The 19,996-nt window shown below is 47.5% G+C and overlaps 1 protein-coding gene across 3 annotated transcripts in view; it reads left to right on the top strand.

Annotated features, from left to right (window-relative positions):
• Window positions 1-19,996, top strand: part of PPP1R36 (protein phosphatase 1 regulatory subunit 36) — a 230,585-nt gene that overhangs the window by 112,287 nt on the left and 98,302 nt on the right. For all 3 annotated transcript variants that reach the window (XM_029598105.1, XM_029598104.1, XM_029598106.1), the window contains exons 7-8: window positions 756-896; window positions 16,099-16,141. In XM_029598105.1, coding sequence (XP_029453965.1) covers window positions 756-896; window positions 16,099-16,141 — 184 coding nt within the window. The remainder of the gene's footprint in view (window positions 1-755; window positions 897-16,098; window positions 16,142-19,996) is intronic.

Here is a 19,996-nt window from a genome sequence, read left to right as displayed (position 1 = left end):
TGTGGCTAATAATACAGGCATATACGCTTACACCATCAAGCAGGACTGTGCAATTCAGGTTCTCAAGGGCACCTAACAACCACTTGGGTTTCAGGATATCCCTAACGAATATGCATGAGAGAGAATTGCATGCACTCTGCCTCACTTGCATGCAAATATATTTCCTACATATTCATTTGAATTATCCTGAAAACACGATCGGTAAGGGGCCTTTGAGGACTGTGGTTGCTGGCTCTTGAGGTAAAGTAGGCTCATCCTTTAAGCATATACATTTTTGAAACTTGACTGGATATGTGTCGTTTTTTTCTCCCATCCAAGTTATGCCCCTTTGAATGCCTATTTTTTTTTTTTTACTGTGACTAAAAGTACATGCGTTGTAAAAGTTAGGAAGATTCAGCCTTTGAAAATGTACCCTCAGGGAGGAAAATAATGAAAGCTTTTTGATTATTGCCCATCATCTCTGCAGGCAAACATACCTGTGTGTGTCAGCAGCATAGACAGCTTTACCCACGTATGTGTGGAGGCAGACCAGGAGCAGGGTTAGATCGGGGGAGGCACTTTTAGTTTTGAAAAATCACAAATAAACACGTATTTTGCCATGTAATCTTGCTTTGATTATTTTGGCAAACCTCACAGGTAAAAATTCCCCAGGAAGTTTGTCTAGACCATGGGTGGTTTATCTCCCTCTCTGTATTGCTATAAAAATACCCCAATATGAAAGCAGCATTTGTTTAATGATATTTCACTCTCTGCAGTAAAGGCAGCGCAACAGATAGAAAGGAATTAGCAGCAGCTGTTCATAAAGAAGAATTAGCCCAGAAACACCTTGCACATATGTACGGAATCCTCGTGCTGGGCGTGGAAATGCCTGCTCAGCATCACATGGCTTGTGGAACGTAAGTAAAAACCTGTTTACTCCCATTTGTTTATTTAATTCGCTTATATGCCACTTTTCCAGTAGAATTGCACAAAGCGTATTACAACATGAGATATACCAAAAGTACAAAGAAGAAATAAAAACAAGAAAAATAATAAATTCCAGTAATCCATAAGTAAAATCATAAACTAAGCAATATCATACAAATCATAGTTAACAATATAGAAAACTAAGCAATATAAATATGCAGAACAGGAATAAGGCATTTGCATTGAATATTAAAAGAAGAGTAAGTAGGATATACATGCTGCTTTGAGAGCAGTTTTCAAACTGTCCATCTTGGGACATTTTTTGCTCTGATTCTAGCTGCAGATAGAACTTACCTGCAGACTTCCGTACCTCCTTTTTTGTGCAGGTGCATTGCCCATGGGAAAAATCAAACGTAGAGGTGAACATGCAAGCTCTGCGTGTTTTCTCTCCTGACCTAAAGGCGCTCCCGTGAATGCTTTCTTTAATGTAACTGGGTTGAGGCAGGCGAGTTTTCAGCTGGCCAGTTTATACACACAAATCGCCATTCACCTGTGTAAATGGCTTTGAAAAGGTGTTCGTACAGCCAATGCAAGTGAATGTTATATAACATATTAACATGTAGCTAAAAGGTGATTTGGGGAAATGGACCAGTGGTTATGTTATGTCCGATCCTAAGATATCTAGATTTAGTCAACTGTCACAGGCTGAACTGGCTGACTGTCACCTTTGTTAAATTGTGTTTTCTTTTTTTTTTCCAGAAATAATTTTTATTTCTGTGATGAGACATTGCAAATGACATAAGCAACTCAAAATCACAGTAGAACAATAACAAACCATGTAGGGTATTTGTCATATTACAACATGTATATCCCCTCACCAGAACATTTTTATATGTCATTGCATCATGGGTCCCATTCATGGTTCCCATATCTACATACTTTGCATCCCAAACTTTCCATACATACCTATTCACAAACCACTCCTACACGTGCACACACACCATCCATTCATGTGCTCCATAATACACCTTCTAGTTCAGTTACAAAATGGACCCGCTAACCAAGCTATCTTTTCCAAATTGTTGAATATCCCAAAGAAACTAAAGATTGTCTCTTGTCATCTGCTAGGAGCGTGTAATAATTCTCCCACAATTCAACACATATGTCTGAAACTTTTCATTTTATATATTGCACATTCAGTTACTCATTTAACACCAGGGATGTCATTTTTTCTAGCCATATAGCCAATTCTGGAGGTTCATAAACAATCCAGGTTTGGAGTATACACTTGCAGGCTAATTGGACAGCCTGAAGGATAATGTGCTTCTCACAGGACAAGCATATGGGTGACATCATCAGGATGGAGCCCAATCATGGAAAACTTCTGTCAAAGTTTCCAGAACTTTGACTGGCCCCTACTGGGCATGCCCAGCATGGCACTAACCCTGCAGCCAGCAAGGGTCCCCCTTCAGTCTTCTTTTTTTTGTGCAGCAGTAGCCTCGCGGTTTAGGAGCTCTGAAGAGATTCCTGACAGGAATTTTCCTCACGGAGTTTATTAAACTTAAATTACCCCACAGGGGTCCCTCCTCTAACTTTTCTCAGGCCGTGGTACTCCGGTAAGTTTTTTCACCGTCTTAGTCGATTACCGTCGAGTTTGGCCCTCGCGGTCTACTGGCCGTCGACCGTACTGCGGCTCGATTTTTTTCTATGGCCATGACGTCGGGGTTTCGTCGGTGCCCAGACTGTACTCGTACCATGTCTATCACAGACCCTCATGGAGTCTGTGTAATGTATTTAGGCCGTGAGCATGATGTCCTGACTTGCACCAAATGTGCCCTCATGACACCAAAAGGTCGCAAAGCCAGAATGGAGAAGATGGGACTCCTCTTCCGTGCTCACACTCTGACGCCGTCCATAGCATCGACGTCATCGGAACCGGCACTCTCGAAGTCGCATCTGCATCGACCTCTGTCCGGTGACTGTCTGCCATTGACGTCTTCATGGCCATCGACTCCCGTTACTCCCCCTCAAGATCAAGGGGATCGTAGGGAGAAACATCGCCATCGGCATCGTAAGTCTCGGACCGTCGAGGGAGCGAAATCATCGACCTCGCCACCATCCGAGCCACCATCGAAGAAGCCCCGTCCAGAAATGGCACCGACCATTCCTGCGACCGGGTCATCGAGGCCACCCTCACCCGATCGGGGTTTGGGAGTCGCGATTCTGCCTGTAAAGGTGGTCCCTCCGACTGTGCCTCCGCCTCCCTCTTCCGTCATGGAGCCGGGGCTGCTTGCTCCAGGTCTCCGGGAAGAACTGGATCGGCTGGTCCAGGAGGCCATCGACAAGGCGATGCAATGGCTCCAGGTTCCTCCGGCACCGACACTGGCACCGAGAGTGGAACTGGCCGCCGACCCGATGACAACAGCGCTAGCACCACTACTATCCCGGATGGAGGCGCTCATGACAGCCCTTCCACCGGTGATTCCCGGGTCTCCAATGGCTCCGGTACGCTTCCCGATGACAGTTTCATCGGGAGGAGAAACACCGTTCCGCATTCCTCCTTCGGGAGTATTGCCTCAGCCATCGATGCCGTTTCATCCCTCACCACTGATTCATTCATCGGGAGCGATACCCACATTGGCGCCATCGATGCCTTTGATACCGGCACCGATGCCTCTCAGACCATCCACGGTGCCCCCGGTGATTCCTTCGATTTTCTCGGAGCTTCAGCCAGGGCCTTCGGGTATCCAACCCCCTTCTCGTCCTACAGGTCAGTCTGCTGATCCTTATGACACCTGGGGTGATGATACTTCCACAGACACCGATGACTTACCTTCACCTCCCTCTCCTACTGAAAGTAGAAAGCGTTCTTCTCCAGAGGACCTCTCTTTCATTAATTTTGTGAAGGAAATGTCTGAGTTGGTCCCTTTTCAGCTCCAGACGGAGCAGGATGATAGGCACCAGATTATGGAGTTGCTCCAATTCCTGGATGCCCCCAAAGTGATCACTCCTATTCCCATTCATCAAGTTCTTCTTGACCTCCTCAAAAAGAACTGGGAGAACCCTGGATCCATTGCTCCAGTACACAGAAAGGCTGACACTACCTATTTAGTGCAGTCAGCCCCTGGCTTTCAAAAATCTCAGCTCGACCACCACTCAGTTGTGGTGGAATCGGCTCAAAAGAAAGCAAAAAGAACGAAGCCTCACTCATCTACCCCTCCTGTTAAGGAACACAAGTTCCTAGACAATATTGTTCGACGAGTGTTCCAAGGGGCCATGCTCATCTCCAGAATTGCTGCTTACCAGCAATGACCCAATACAATAGGGTCATTTTCAAGCACATACAGGACTTCTCAGAAACCCTGCCTGACCAATTCCAACAACAGCTTCAAAACCTTGTCAACAAGGGGTTTGAGGCAGGAAAGCATGAGATAAGAACAGCTTACGATATCTTCGACACCTCTACTAGAGTGTCTGCAGCTGCAGTTTCGGCAAGACGATGGGCCTGGCTCAAATCTTCTGACTTTCGGCCAGAAGTACAAGACAGGCTATCTGACCTACCATGTGTAGGAGACAATCTGTTCGGTGAACAGATCCAGCAAATAGTGGCTGAATTAAAGGACTATCATGAGACCCTTAAACAGCTCTCATCGATACCTTCTGACTTCCCCTCAAGGCAGCCCTTTACGAAGGACTCTAAGAAGTCGTTCTTCCATCCAAGGAAGTATTATCCTCCACCAGCAAGGTCCCGAACTACGAGACCTTCTAAAAAACCTCAGCCTCGCCAGGCCCGAAAGCAAAAGCCGCAAGCAGCTCCCCAGCCGGGGCCTGCTTCAGGTTTTTGACTTTCAATTGGAGAGCAGCAGCCTGATTCCTCTGCCAAGCATACCAGTGGGAGGTCGATTGTGCCACTTTCACGGCATGTGGCAATCAAACACAACCGACCAATGGGTGCTGGCAATCATTGCTCAGGGTTACCACCTAAATTTTCTTGCTCTTCCACCAGACTCACCACCTCTGCAAGCGTGGAGACTATCCGACCATTCTGTCCTTCTGGAGCAGGAGGTTTCCCTTCTTCTCCAGTTAAGAGCAATAGAACCCGTCCCACTCTTGCAGCAAGGCCTAGGGTTCTATTCCCGGTACTTTTTGATCCCCAAAAAATCCGGAGGAGTCCGTCCCATTCTGGACCTACGTGCTCTCAACAAGTACCTACAGCGAGAAAAGTTCAAGATGATAACCTTGGGCTCGCTTCTACCTCTTCTGCAAAGAGGAGACTGGCTCTGCTCTCTGGACCTTCAGGACGCATACACACACATTGCGATAGCTCCAGCTCATCACAAGTACCTCAGGTTTTTAGTAGGCCCAAAGCACTATCAATACCGCGTGCTTCCGTTCGGCCTAGCATCGGCACCACGAGTCTTTACCAAATGTCTCGTGGTTGCCGCAGCTTTTCTCAGGAAAGAAGGTGTTCACGTCTACCCCTATCTGGACGACTGGTTAATCAGGGCTCCAACCCAGCAAGCCGCTCGGTCGTCCCTCAATTTGACCCTACACACTCTAATTTCTCTAGGATTTCTCATCAATTATGAAAAATCCTATTTAGTCCCATCTCAAACCTTATCGTTCATTGGGGCAGACTTGGACACCTTGCAGGCAAAAGCCTTTCTACCTCAACAACGAGCTCTAACCCTCGTGTCTCTCGCTCACCAGTTGCAGTCTCGATATACAGCAACAGCTCGCCAATTCCTTGTCCTTTTAGGACACATGGCGTCCTCAGTCCATGTCACCCCAATGGCCTGCCTGGCCATGAGGCTCACGCATTGGACTCTGAGGTCACAATGGATTCTAGCTGTTCAGCCTCTGTCGACCATTGTCCATATCACCGACTCACTCCGTCCGTCTCTTGCCTGGTGGAAAAATCACAACAATCTCCTCCAGGGACTTCCCTTTCAAGTGCCAGATCCTCAACTCATTCTCACCACCGACGCTTCCAACCTCGGGTGGGGTGCCCATGTGGACAATCTACAGACACAAAGGTCTTGGTCTCCAGAGGAAGCCAAACATCAAATAAACTTCCTAGAACTTCGAGCAATGCGATATGCCCTCAGGGCTTTTCAGGATCACCTATCAAATCATGTCATCCTGATTCAGACGGACAACCAGGTGGCCATGTGGTACATCAACAAGCAGGGAGGCACAGGCTCCTTCCTTCTGTGTCAGGAAGCTGCGCAGATTTGGTCGGAAGCGCTCTCCCACTCGATGTACCTCAGGGCCTCCTACTTGCCGGGAGTGAACAATGTCTTGGCAGACAAACTGAGTCGTGTCTTCCAGCCAAATGAGTGGTCTTTCAACCCCTCGGTAGCGACTTCAATCTTTCGCCAATGGGGATACCCCCAGACAGACCTCTTTGCGTCCCCTCAGAACCACAAAGTGGACAACTACTGCTCCCTCATTCGGAGCGAGCACTCTCAACCCAGAGATGCATTCTCCCTCTCATGGGCAACCGGTCTGCTCTATGCATTCCCTCCACTTCCTCTTCTTTCGAAGACTCTCGTGAAGCTACGTCAGGACAAGGGAACCATGATCCTGATAGCACCTCACTGGCCACGCCAAGTTTGGTTTCCTATACTCCAGGATCTTTCCATCCGCAAGCACATTCCCTTGGGAACAGACCCGCATCTGATCACTCAACACGACGAATGCCTACGCCATCCCAATCTTCAGGCCTTGTCCCTGACGGCATGGATGTTGAAAGGTTAATCCTTCAACCACTTAACCTTTCAGATTCGGTTTCTCATGTCCTGATTGCTTCGCAAAAACCTTTCACCAGAAAATCTTACTCCTATAAATGGAAAAGGTACACATCATGGTGCACTTCGCAGTCACTTGATCCCTTTTCCTGTCCAATCCCAAGGTTTTTGGACTATCTCTGGCATTTGTCTGAGTCAGGTTTAAAGACCTCTTCAATCAGAATGCATGTCAGTGCGGTAGCCGCCTTCCATAAAGGTGTCGGGGATGTTCCTATATCAGTACAATCCCTCGTAACACGCTTTTTAAAGGGCTTGCTCCATATCAAGCTACCTTTACGTCCTCCGGCCCCTTCTTGGGACCTTAATCTGGTTCTTGGTCGGCTCATGAAACCACCATTCGAGCATCTTCACTCTTGTAACTTAAAATATCTTACATGGAAAATGATTTTCCTTCTGGCTATCACTTCAGCTCGCAGGGTTAGTGAGTTACAGGCCCTAGTTACCTATCCGCCTTACACTAAACTCCTGCAGGACCGGGCGGTACTCAGCACTCACCCTAAATTTTTACCTAAGGTAGTTTCGGAGTTTCACATTAATCAATCCATCATACTACCTACCCTCTTTCCCAGGCCCCACTCCAATCCAGGGGAACAGGCTCTGCATACCCTTGACTGTAAACGGGCTCTAGCGTTCTAACTTGACCGTACAATTGCCTACAGGAAGAGCACTCAGTTATTCATCTCTTTCCATCCCAACAAATTAGGGCAATCTGTGGGTAAGCAGACTCTCTCCTCCTGGTTGGCGGACTGCATATCTTTTTGCTATCAGCAAGCAGGCATTCCTCTTCAAGACCGTGTTAAAGCACACTCTGTGAGGGCCATGGCGACTTCAGTAGCACACCTACGATCGGTGCCGCTTCCTGACATTTGCAGGGCTGCCACTTGGAGTTCTCTCCACACTTTCGCAACCCACTATTGCTTGGACAAAGCTGGAAGACAAGATTCCATCTTCGGCCAGTCTGTCCTGCGTAACCTGTTTCCAACGTGACGTACCAACACCCTTCCGCCTGCCCGGTGGGGTTCAGGATGCCCTCTACCAAATTCCACCCCAGTTGTTGTGCCTGTTGCACGCTGTTGGGTACATTTGGTGTATGTTCGGACATCCTCAGCTCGGTACTCACCCATATGTGAGGACTACCATCCTGCTTGTCCTATGAGAAAGCAAATGTTGCTTACCTGTAACAGGTGTTCTCACAGGACAGCAGGATGTTAGTCCTCACAAAACCCACCCGCCGCCCCGCAGTGTTGGGTTCGTAACTTTTTGTTATTTTATTTTTCAGCACTGCCTGTAGCTTTCAAATTCGACTGAAGGGGGACCCCTGCTGGCTGCAGGGTTAGTGCCATGCTGGGCATGCCCAGTAGGGGCCAGTCAAAGTTCTGGAAACTTTGACAGAAGTTTTCCGTGATTGGGCTCCATCCTGATGATGTCACCCATATGTGAGGAATAACATCCTACTGTCCTGTGGGAACACCTGTTACAGGTAAGCAACATTTGCTTTCTCTCCTTGGCAATAGTTTAATAAGCTTTCCCAGTCACCTAGCAGAATAAGTTTTCCATCTAGCGTTAGTCAGATTCCCGTAATATCAAATTTCTTCTCCAACACTAGCTTTAATTCCTTTGATAAAAGTGCATACTCCCCTAACCCTCAAAATGCGTTAGGACCCTATCGCACTTTAAATGGGGGTCTAACATTTGTTGCATGCGCGATAAATATTGCAATGCAAGCTAACATGCCAATTTCAATTTGAGTTTGCAAGTGGAAGGAGTTAATGCAAATTAGGGTCTCCTAACTACACCTTTTTTTTGAGTTAGGGGGGGGGGAAAAGATTTTTATCGCGCAACCACAGCCATTATTGCAGGTATTATCACATGCGATAAAAATAGGCCCGCCTACCATGGCCTCCTGAGCCAATAAAAACTCCTTTTCTTACCTGGCCTGTCTTCCTAAACCTATTATGTTTGTGGCAAGTTTATTTGTTGGGGAATACTGGCTGCTTCAGAATGCTCGTCGCAGACAGCAACAAGAACAACAAGAACAGGCAAGGGAAATTCCAACCCCTCCTAGGAAAGTCTCTATTCTGGAGCCCAAGCCATGGGCTCTGCAGGGAGAGGATCATGGGTCACAGTAGTGCTTGGACAACAGGCAGGCACAATGGAGGAGATACAGGGAGCACATCTTTCCTCCACGAGCCTCATTGCTGGGCATCCCAGAAGATTATGTGGTTGTAGGTATCACCTCAGCTTTCAGGCTATCCTGGAATTATATGAAGAAATCCAAGGGGATCTGGATCCGATCATGAAAAGTCCCATGCTATACTGGGGCTCACCAAACTATTGGTCCTTCCAGACAGTAATTGTCATCGGGGGAATGTCCCAAACCAATTTTTCCTGCTGTCTGGGTCAGGTCATAACAGCTGTACCTGACCGCATTAATCACTACATAGCATTTCCCCAGGACAGGAAGGACTTGATGAAATTGAAGAGAGGCTTTTATGTCATAGCTAATTTTCCCAATATTCTGGGAGCTATCAACTGCACTTTCGTAGCCATTATCCTACCCCATGGCAGGGAGGAGAACTTCCGCAACAGAAAGCTCTTCCACTCCATCAACATGCAAGTAGTCTGTGATACTCTTCTGCACATCCTTGACGTGGTGGCCAGGTTCTTGGGACCCACACACGATTCTTTTATACTTAGCAATCGGGCCTCTTTGAAAATTTTAAGAACGGCCTCTAAGATGGCGATTGGCTCGTAGGTAAGAGAGATGCTTCTTTCTCCTAGGACAACCAAGATGGTAGTCCTCACACATGGGTGACATCATCTGATGGAGCCTGGAACAGAAAACTTATGCCAAAGTTTCTAGAACCTTTGACTGGCACACTGAGCATGCCACTACCCACATGTCTACGTTGAGTCCCTCGTCAGTCTCTTCTTTTCCACAGAGCTGTTCGTCTCGCGATTGTGGAGCTCATGCTCATTTTGTTGGAAAACATTCTTTTCCTATGCTGGGCCCTCTCCATTCCCCTGGTGTAGTTAGAAGGGTGGCACAGTACGTTTTTCCCTTCTGTGCAGTCAATTCCAGGTACGGTGTCCTTCGTGATCTGCCTGTCATCAACTGCTTGCCAGCCAATTTTTCTTATGGTGTCGTTGGGTTTTTGCCGGTACCCAGAGTGCCCTCAGACTATGTCCCTCATGGATCCGCACAAGGTGTATGTCCTTTGCCTGGGGGCATCGCACGACGTCCAGGGGTGTCATTTTTGCGACCAGATGTTCCCCAAGGGCTGGTGTGCCTGCTTAGATAAGATGGAGAAGCTGTTCGGGTCTAAGAAGTCCAAACCATCGATGCCAGCATCAGGAGCATCAATGTTGAAGGATCGGGGGGAGTCGATGGACACTGATCCCTTGGGCTTCCAGTGGAGGGGGAGGGGGGGGGCGGGGATCAGTTGGCATCGGTCTCCTCTCACTCAAAATCGTTGGAATCATCTCCTTCTTCCTCAGTGCCGGGGAAAGACCGGGCCAAGCACCATGGGAAATCCCGGAAGCATTGCCATCAGTCTCTGTCTTCGCAGGTACCGAACTCAGGTTGGCATCGGCTCTTGCTGTGATGCCCGCAAAGTAACCCCGCGGCGAGGAGGCACCGTCCTTTATCGATGCCGGAGGTACAAGGTGTTCCCCACCTCAGTCTGGCCTGTCGTCGGCAGCCTTCAAAGAGGAACTGGAGCGCAGGGTGCAATTGGTGGTTGATCGAGTCCTGCATGGCATCAAGCTGCCGTTCCACTGGTGCCAGAGTCTGCACCTTCTATGTTGGCAGCGCTGCTAGAATGCCTCAACGTTTTTCTCGGGGTCCTCCTCACGCAGCCGATGCTGATGGCCTGGGTGCCATCGATGCCCCACTGGCCACCGTTGTCGCTTCCTTGTGGTGCAATCCCCATTTCCGATTAGGAAGGTCCTCCAAAGCTGAAGGCATCGTCGAAGCCCCCCCGCTTCCACAACCAGCATTGCCTGGACCGCTTCCGGGGCCCTCGGGGCTCTTGATGCCCTCAGTGCTCAAGCTGTTGGGTCCCCACCACAAATACCTGTGGGTGATCTCAGTGACGACGATGCCCCTTACGATCCCTGCAGGGATGAGTCCTCCGAGTCTTCCTCCGATGACTCTGGGGACCTCCCCTCAGATACGTCTCCTCTGGAGGAGCAACGTTGGTCCATGCCTGAGGACTTGACATTTGCTGGGTTTGTTCGATCCATGGCAGAAATCATTCTGTTCCAGCTTCTGATGGAAGTGTACCCCAAGCACAAAATGCTGGATGTTCTCCAATTTGTGGATGCCCTGAAGGAGGTGGTGGATGATCTTCAAGGATCTGCTCCTTAGGATTTGGGAACACCCCATCTCTGTGCCTCTGGTGAATAGGAAGGCTGACGCTGTTTATCTGGTACAGCGTGCCTTGGGGTTTGGGAGCACAGGGTGCTGGATGTGCTGGGTAGGAAGGTGTTTCAGGGTGCCATGTTAATTGCCCATATTGCCTCCTACCAGCTGTACAAAATGCAGTGTTCCCGGAACCTCTGGAAACAGGTCCAGGAATTGTATGAGTGCCTACTCCAACAACAGCAGGATGCCTTTTTGACGGTTGTCCAGCAGGTACTGGAATGTGGCAAGCATCATATATATTAATATTTGTAATCTTTATTAACCTGTTTATTAATATACTAGCCATTAAGCCCATAACAACGGGCTACATTAAAAAACTTTTTTGGTCCATTTCCTTCCCCCTCCCCCTCATTCTCCCCTCTCCCCTCTCCCCCTCTATTCTCCCTCCCCCCTCTAGTCTCCTCCCTCCTCCCTCCTCCCTCCCTCCTCCCCTCAGTCCCTCCCTCCTCCCTCCCCCCTCTCCCCCTCCTCCCCTCAGTCACTCCCTCCCCTCTCCCCCCTCAGTCACTCCCTCCTCCCTCCCCCCTCAGTCACTCCCTCCTTCCTCCCCTCAGTCACTCCCTCCTCCTTCCTCCCTCCCCCCTCCGTCTCTTCCCCCTCCCCTCAATCACTCCTCCCTCCCTCCCTTCCCCCAGTCACTCCCTCCCCTCCCCTCATTCACAACCCCTTCAGATGGCACAAACGAAGATCTCCGGGGGAGGTCCCTCCCTGCCTCGCGTGCGCTGCCGCCGCTCCTCGCCACCCAGCCGCCACCACCGCCACCGCTCCTCGCCGCCACATGTTTTCAAAGAGCTGACGCTCTGCTCTGACCGATGTGTTCGCCCGCACATGCGCAGTAAGCTGCTCTCCTACTGCGCATTTGTGGCATGTCGGTCAAAGCCTCATTTATCTAATAGATAGTTTTAAACAAAATTGAAGAGCAGTATGTAAGTATTTCCTACTTACAACAAAAGATAATTTTGCCACAAGTAGAAGAACAAGCTTTACTGTTAAGGTATTTATTTAGACAGCTCTTTTAGGGGGAAAAATAGTCCTTTCCTGTATAATGAACTAGAAAACAAGAAATAATTGGCTTGTCTATGCTCTCCCTCTTTACTTTTTCTCATGCCCTAGACCTAGGGCTTAATTTATGGGGAAACTGCCTGAAACTGAGTTCCACCACTTCTTCTCAGGTTTAAGAGGCAGAACAGTGGGGATTCCAGCCCCTCCCCTCCAAGCAGTTTGCAGGGAAGAGAGAGGCAAGTCTGGAGCAGACAGAGCAAGGAACAGTCAGGCTGCTCCTTAATTCATCCTTTCCTCTCCTGTTGTGCAGAGTATGGGGGGGAAGGGTGTGATCCTGCAGCAGACACTGCAGCCTGAAGAACAGATACAAATAGGCAGTGCGCATAAAACGGGCGCTCATGATTGAGCCCCCGCTCTCCTAACGTATGCCGATCCTCCTCTCCCAGGCGCCCAATTTAATATTTAAATGGGCTGCCGCGGTAAAAGAGGAGGCGCTAGGGGAAATTTGTGCATCCCTAGTGCTTCCTCTGTATCGGGCACTCAGGAGAGGTGGCTATCAGTGCAGGAAAGGAAAACGGACACTCAATTTTATGAGCGTCTGTTTTCTTAACCTGTGCATAGCCATGGGTTAGGAAAACTTGACTGCCTGTGAATTTTTTTTTTCACTTCTTTTTTGGTTCCTCCAACTTAATATTGCCACAATATTAAGTCAGAGGAATTATAGAAAAGCAGTATTTTCTGCTTTTCAGTTAATGTTAGGGGCTACTCAAGAATTAACTCCTACTTCAGGGCAGGTGTTAGGGTTGCCAACTGTCCAGTTTTGGATCGGACAGCCAGATTTTCAGGCATTCTGTACAGTGTCCAGTCAGAAGTAGTGACCGGACGCTAAACGTCCAGTTTTGCAGATGGATCCTTCTTTTTCCCACAGTTAGGCTTCACTCTGCCTTTCTCTTCCTCTCTTGGAGGAGAGCTGTGCTGTATCCCTGCCTCCTTTCCCATGCTGTGATTGGACAGCATAGGGAGAGGAGGTGGTGCACAGCTACCAGTGGTTCTGCAGATACATAGATACACTGTTTAGAAAGTTCACTGGCAGGATCTAAAATTTATGCAAATGAGGGGGTACCACGCCTCCCCCCCCCCCCCCCCCCCATCTTCAAGTGTCCAGTCCTGGTCTTTGGAAAAGTTGGCAACCCTAGCAAGTGTTAATTTTTTAGAACAAAATTGTGCGCTTCAGGCCCACAATTTTTGTTTTTTTGCATAGGTGGGTAATAGCTAATAGCCTCATCAACATGAATTTACATGTGATGAGCATTATTAGCTACACCCTGGTTTGGATGTATGTTTTGGACAGGCTAATCCCCTTATTGCATAAGGTGTTTTGGACGTGCATGTAAAGCTGTGTGCTCTAGAGATGTGTATCGTGTGATCGATCGTCTTAACGATCGATTTCGGCTGTGGGGGGGGAGGGAATCGAATCGTCGCGGTTTTGTTTTTGTAAATATCGTGTAAATCGGGGAGGGCGGGAAAACCGGCACACTAAAACATCCCTAAAACCCACTCCGACCCTTTAAAATAAATCCCCCACCCTCCCGAACTCCCCCCAAATGTCTTAAATTACCTGGGGTCCAGTGGGGGGTCCCATTGTGATCTTCCACTCTCGGGCCACGGGTGCGTTGATAGAAATGGCGCCGGCGCCATTTTGCTTCCTGTCCCCCGACGTCACGAGCGTAGGAGATCACTCCCGGACCCCCGCTGGACCCCCAGGGACTTTTGGCCAGCTTGGGAGGGCCTCCTGACCCCCACAAGACTTGCCAAAAGTCCAGCGGGGGTCCGGGAACGACCTCCTGCACTCGAATCGTGTTGCTGTACGGCCGGCGCCATTTTGCAATATGGCCGGCGCCATGTTTGCCTTTGCTAGTGGAGTTCTGCTATCGCGAATGCTTCAAGACGCAACATAAGAGATCATACAGCTCTTTATATGATCACACTATATTCTTAGTCGATATATAACTAATGAATTCAAGAAGATTATTGTAAGCCCCTGAGGCAGCCGTTTTGAAACGGCGAAACTCGGCCAGAGTCGGGCTACCCTTGTGTCTCCACTGCAATAAAGGATTGTTTTAAGACTACAGGCATCTATTTCTTTTCTTTCATCCTGACGGACATGCTAGCTGGCCTACTGCAGTATGGCGAACGAACTCCTGAAAGCCGTGGGGCTGGTGGGCTAGTTGGTCAAGGGGGTCACAGCCCAAAGCAGATGGCTCAGCTGACTCAAAGGCAGGCAAAAAATGGTATGGCCTAGCCGATCCATGGCTGGCAAGGTGAAATGGTGTTTCCCACCCTACCCTCTTTCCCTCCTCAATCTCCTTCTTCACCTTACCTGCCCACCCATCCATCCCCTTCCACCCATCCATCCCCACCCTCCCATCCCCATCATGATATTAATTAGCCTGAAATAACAGAAATGTCTTCGGTGCAATATAGAAATTGTACCCACTCTCAGAACCGGTATTGTTTTAGATACTTTTAGTTATTGTGTTGGTTTGTAAAGGTTTAATAGTTACATCAATTTTTTTAATTGTATGTTATACATTATTGGATGGTCCACAGTCTGTATAGTCTGTTTTCCATCAAACTGTTATATGGAATTTATTTTATTTAATACCTATTAATAATGTCAATGTAAAGCTTGTTGCTAAGTTATTGTTAAATGTAAACCGCGGTGATGTATTTCTTTACGTACTGCGGTATATAAAAACCCTTAAATAAATAAATACCATTAGATTGGTTTGGGTACACCTCAGATGTTGCATTGTTAAACATTGTAATAAAGCTGCGGCCCTGTCTTTTCCACTTAAAATTGTGTTGGTTCATTAATGTGTTGTGTTGTATTTCTGGGGTTTGAGTGGGGGAGTCTAGGAGAGCTGGAACACCCGGACTGCCACTGTTAAGAGGGGTGAATGAGCACAAGTTTGAAACTTGTGGGCAGTAATGCCAATCATCAAGGCTTCAACCCTGGCTACTATGCTACTGTTCACAAGTTTCACACTGCCTTTTTGTGTCTGTTATGCAGGGCTTAATTTCTGAGAGAACAATCTAGAATGGTGTTTTATCCAGGACCTGAGGAAGCAGAGCAGAGGTGATGGTGTGAATAGGTTCTGGTAGATGAACAGCTGGGGGTTGAGTACTGGTGGAGATGGAGGATCATTGGGGCAAGGAGGGAAGAAGAGTGTGTTCAAGTATTTATTTTAGATAGTGTGTGTGTGTGTTTCGATCCTGGTCTCACCCCCCCCCCCCCCCCCGACCCTGTCGCACATGTCACTCCTGACCATAACCCCTCTTCCCCGCCCCTCCTCAAAGTTCCACTTTCTTTTTATCTACAAATTAAGCCCTGTTTGGACCACCAAATTTGGCAATTTTGAAATGGCCTGAATTGGTAGTTGGGGAGGTAACATAAAGAAGGTCCTAAGAGATTAGTGCCGTTTAACAAGAGTATTATCTCTTCCACGTTAGGAGTTCTCCATCATCTTCCGCTTTTTTGCTTCTTACAGTTTCCTTATGTCATTGCATTTTAGTGTTTTGTTCAGCTGCACCCTCATTGACTATAATTTAGCTGGCAGGAGCCCAGAGGTGATCTGGAATTGGATGCCCTATTGCACAACATTAACCTTGGAGCAAGTCTTTTGTGCCATTTTAAAAACAGAAGCATGCTTTTGTATTTGTCTTTAATGTGCCATCATAATTTACTTATGCATTATGCAACAAATTTTTCCTTCAGCTCCAGTTCATATGACCTTACTTACCAATAAGACATTCATAGATAGTATATTACGTCAAGAATCTATTGTAAGTAACAAAAACATAACATGAGTTTTGAAACATATGTATAATGTTTTTGTATTTGATAGTTTTTAAAGTGAAGTACTGATATTTTTTTTATTCACTCTTATGTAGGAGTAGAGGATCAGCAACACACAAAGACCGAAAATTTTTTGAGGTAATCAAGTTACACTTTTGAATATTAGTCAATTTAATTTTCCATTAGAAAAGTAAGCCTTGGTTGGACTAGTGGCTGCGCTGTGGGCTGCCATGTGGAGAACCTGCATTTGATTCCTGGGAATCAATTCCTCAAGCCAGCTGGGAGTGAGGAGACTGCTGGGGTAGTGTTAACAGTTCTTGGTGGGAGGTGGGAGATAGGAAGGTGTGGGGGAGGGGGGAAGTCTCAACCATCCTTCAGTGGTGACGCTTACTGGTTGGACTTAGAATGCATGCGTATCTGGATCTGGCGGGTGTCGTGGTTTATGGCCTCTGACCCAGGATTTTCACTGCACTGGCGGGGCAAAGTGAAAGTTATGAAGTAGAGGAAAGGTCCTGGCTAATTGAGAATAAAGACTCATAGCACCATAGCCCAAAAGAGTCCAGTTCCAGATGAGTTGGTAACTCAAAGGAGCAGGAAGAAATTGTTGGGCCATAAGTAATTAAAAAAAAAATGTATTAGAGCATACAGGCTTGTTTTGAATTTAGATATTTTGGTATTGTAGAGACAGGAATTCTGATTTCTCTGTGTTTACTTAATCCATTTGCAAAGATAACAGTGATCAATAAACTTCAAGGAATTTGGTTAAAAATATTGATCATTTGCCTTCACAGATAGCACTAATAGAAAATACTTAAAGAGCTGGTATCATGTGAAAAATGGTAGCCATCACTCTGGCTGTTAAATCTTTAATAATCATTTTCCAGTCCCTCCACTTCCACCTTTGTAGACAGACCATTGTGGCTTACCCCAGTGTGTGACTAATTCCTTTATTTGCATTTTAAAGAAATTTTTAAAAATTATCCAGAAATGATGCAATGCATGAGCTTGATATCACATAAGCAACAAATTCCAGTGCTTAATTGTGCATTGAGTGAAAAATAATTTTTTCCAATTTGTTGTAAATGTCCTACTTTCTAACTACATGGAGTGCGCCCTAGTCCTTGTATTATCTGAAAGAGTAAATAACTGATTCACAATGATCCATTCTAGTCCTCTTATGATTTTATACACCTCTATCATATCCCTCCTCAGCTATCTCTTCTCCAAGCTGAATAGCCCTAACCGGGGCTACCGGTGCCATTTGTCGGCCCCTGTCACATGGTAGGAGCATTGGACGGCCCACTATGTGACAGGGGCTACCGGTGCCATTGGACGGCCCACGCCATTTTGGGTAAGGGAAAAGGGCCACCGGTGCCATTTTGATTACTGGCAGCCGATGGCCCAAAAGCAGGAGATCGCTCCCGGGACCCCTTCTGGACCACCAGGGACTTTTGGCAAGTCTTGGGGGGGGGGGGGTCAGGAGGGTGGGGGGGTTTGTATTTAATTACATTTGAAGGGTTGGGGGTGGGGTTTCGGTTTTTATTTTTTTTTTCCACGAAAGAGAACGATAAAAGTTTTCAGATCCAGGGAGTGGACCGAAATGGCCCTCCCCAGACCCGAAAATGAAACGGGGACAAAAAAAATTGTATGCACACCCGAGTCAAAGCCAGAAGTCCATTCTGAGGAGACAAGAAACAAAGAGGAGGAAGGACCACAGGAGCAGGCAGGGAGGCTGAAGACATATGAGAGAAGACTGACCAGGAAGACAAGACCTTCAAGACGAACCAGACTGCCAACAGAACCAATAACAAGACACAAGATCTCAGGAACATCCAGCAGGAATCAGGAACCAGGAAGCAGCAACCAGGAACATGCAGAGGCAAAGTACTTCTCCGAAGGAGTCAACCTATTGCCAAGGCACTGAAGGAATGTCCAGGAAGGCCGTAAATACATAGGAGGCTATGAGGTCATCAGGAGGTGCCTCTGCCGGATTTCATCTGCTGGCTCTTTAAATTTTAGGCAGTCAGTGCGTTTGAGCGGGAACAGGAAATGGTGGCATCCTGCCGTGAGTGCTGTGTGGCGTGCTGTCAGGGCCGCGGTGGTGGCCTGTTGTTGTGTCGAAGGAAGAAAGGCAGTGCTGAGGCATTGGTGGGCTTCGTGGCGGAGGTAAGTGTAACAGCTTGCAGGAGGGGGCACGCGAGCCGCTGAATACAACAGCTACAATGGACAATTTTAATGATAGGTTATAGATTACTAGTAATAGATCTGAAATTTCAGTTTTGAATTTTTTTCAGACCTGGAATGTATACCATCTGATCCGAGTGATTTGCTTTCTTCATTTGTCAACCTATATCTTCCAGGTTCACTGTGATTTGGTTCAGTTTCATCTGAGTCATAACTCTTGAAAACTGGTTCAGGAATGGGCATCTCCCCAACATCCTTATTAGTAAACCTGAAGCAAAGAATTCATTTAGTCTTTCTGTGATGGCCTTATCTCCCTAAATGCCTCTTTAACCCCTCAATCATCTAACTATCCAACCAACTCCTTCAACAGGCTTCCTGCTTTGGATATATTTAAAAAAGGTTTTTTGTTAAATTTTTGCCTGCTTACGGTCAGCTTCTCTTTAAATTCTCCCTTAGCCTGTCTTATCAATGTTTTTACATTTACTAGCTTAAATTTAAACAAAGACTGTTCAGGAGAGCAGAAAGTGTGTGGTTTGCTTGGGTGTGTGTACACATAGGAGGATGGTTTTCAAAGGAATGTGCCCAGAGATAATTAACCTGTACTGAAATTGGCTTTCTCTCAGTGGCTAAATCTAATTACCAATTTCCACAAGTCAGCCAGGTCGAAAAAAACTGCTGGCTCAAAAACAAAATTGTCACCTGTATATGCACAGAAAGACCCATTGAGAACCCAATTAGCCAGCAGTCACTGAATAAAGTTGCCCAGACAACGTTGTAGAATTAATTTTATCTGGAATATTCAACCCAAACCCACACCAGCTGAATATCTGATCTAAAGTTACCCGGACATCTTGTGCTTGGCTGGATAAAGTAAAATGCCCCCAGTGCCACTTCTTTTTGTCAGGGCAACTATTTGCCCAGTCAGAATTTAGCCAGTGAGTATAAGGGGTTGGGAGGGAGGGAATTTAAAGTTAGCCAGAGAAACTTGGGAACATGGTATTATCCACATCTACATAGGGCTACTAATTAAGCAAAATGTTTGCCCACATTTTCATGTGATGCTAGTTCCCTGTACATACCCAGATCAGTCCAGACTCCTGGGTTTTGCCTCTCTTCCAGCAGATGGAGACAGAGAAAGTTTTACTGATACTTAACCACGTGTGTCACCTGCAGTTCCTCATTATTTCTCTTTCTCCAGCACATGGTAGACGGTGCAAAACCTGCAGTTCTTCAGTCTGGGCAATTTTGGATTTTGAACCTTCCTCCCAGAGGTTTTTGGATCCTGGTGGGTCCTTCCCTATCTGGTTGAGGTGGACAAGCTGGGGGTTGGTGACCCTAAGAACATAAGAAATTGCCATGCTGGATCAGACCAAGGGTCCATCAAGCCCAGCATCCTGTTTCCAACAGAGGCCAAACCAGACCACAAGAACCTGGCAATTACCCAAACACTAAGAAGATCCCATGCTACTGATGCAATTACTAGCAGTGGCTATTCCCTAATGGGCGGATTTTAAATGCCCTGCTCACGTAAATCCGGCCGGATTTACGCGAGCAGGGCCCTTGCACGCCGGCGCGCCTATTTTGCATAGGCCCCCAGTGCGCGCAGAGCCCCGGGACGTGCGTAAGTCCCGGGGCTTTTTTAAGGGGGCATGTCGGGGGGCGTCACCAAATGACGCGGCGTTTCAGGAGCGTGACGCGGCATTTGGGGGGCGGGCCCGGGGGCATGGTTTCGGCCCAGGGGCGTGACCGCGCCCTCCGGAACAGCCCCCGGGTTGGGTCTTGGTGCGCCAGCAGCCCGCTGGCGCGTGT

This window comes from Rhinatrema bivittatum, chromosome 4 (genome assembly GCF_901001135.1).
Source record: "Rhinatrema bivittatum chromosome 4, aRhiBiv1.1, whole genome shotgun sequence".
In the NCBI taxonomy this organism is placed as follows: Eukaryota; Metazoa; Chordata; class Amphibia; order Gymnophiona; family Rhinatrematidae; genus Rhinatrema; species Rhinatrema bivittatum.
Note: the sequence above shows the minus strand (reverse complement) of the source record. Positions and strands in the feature narration are given on the sequence as shown.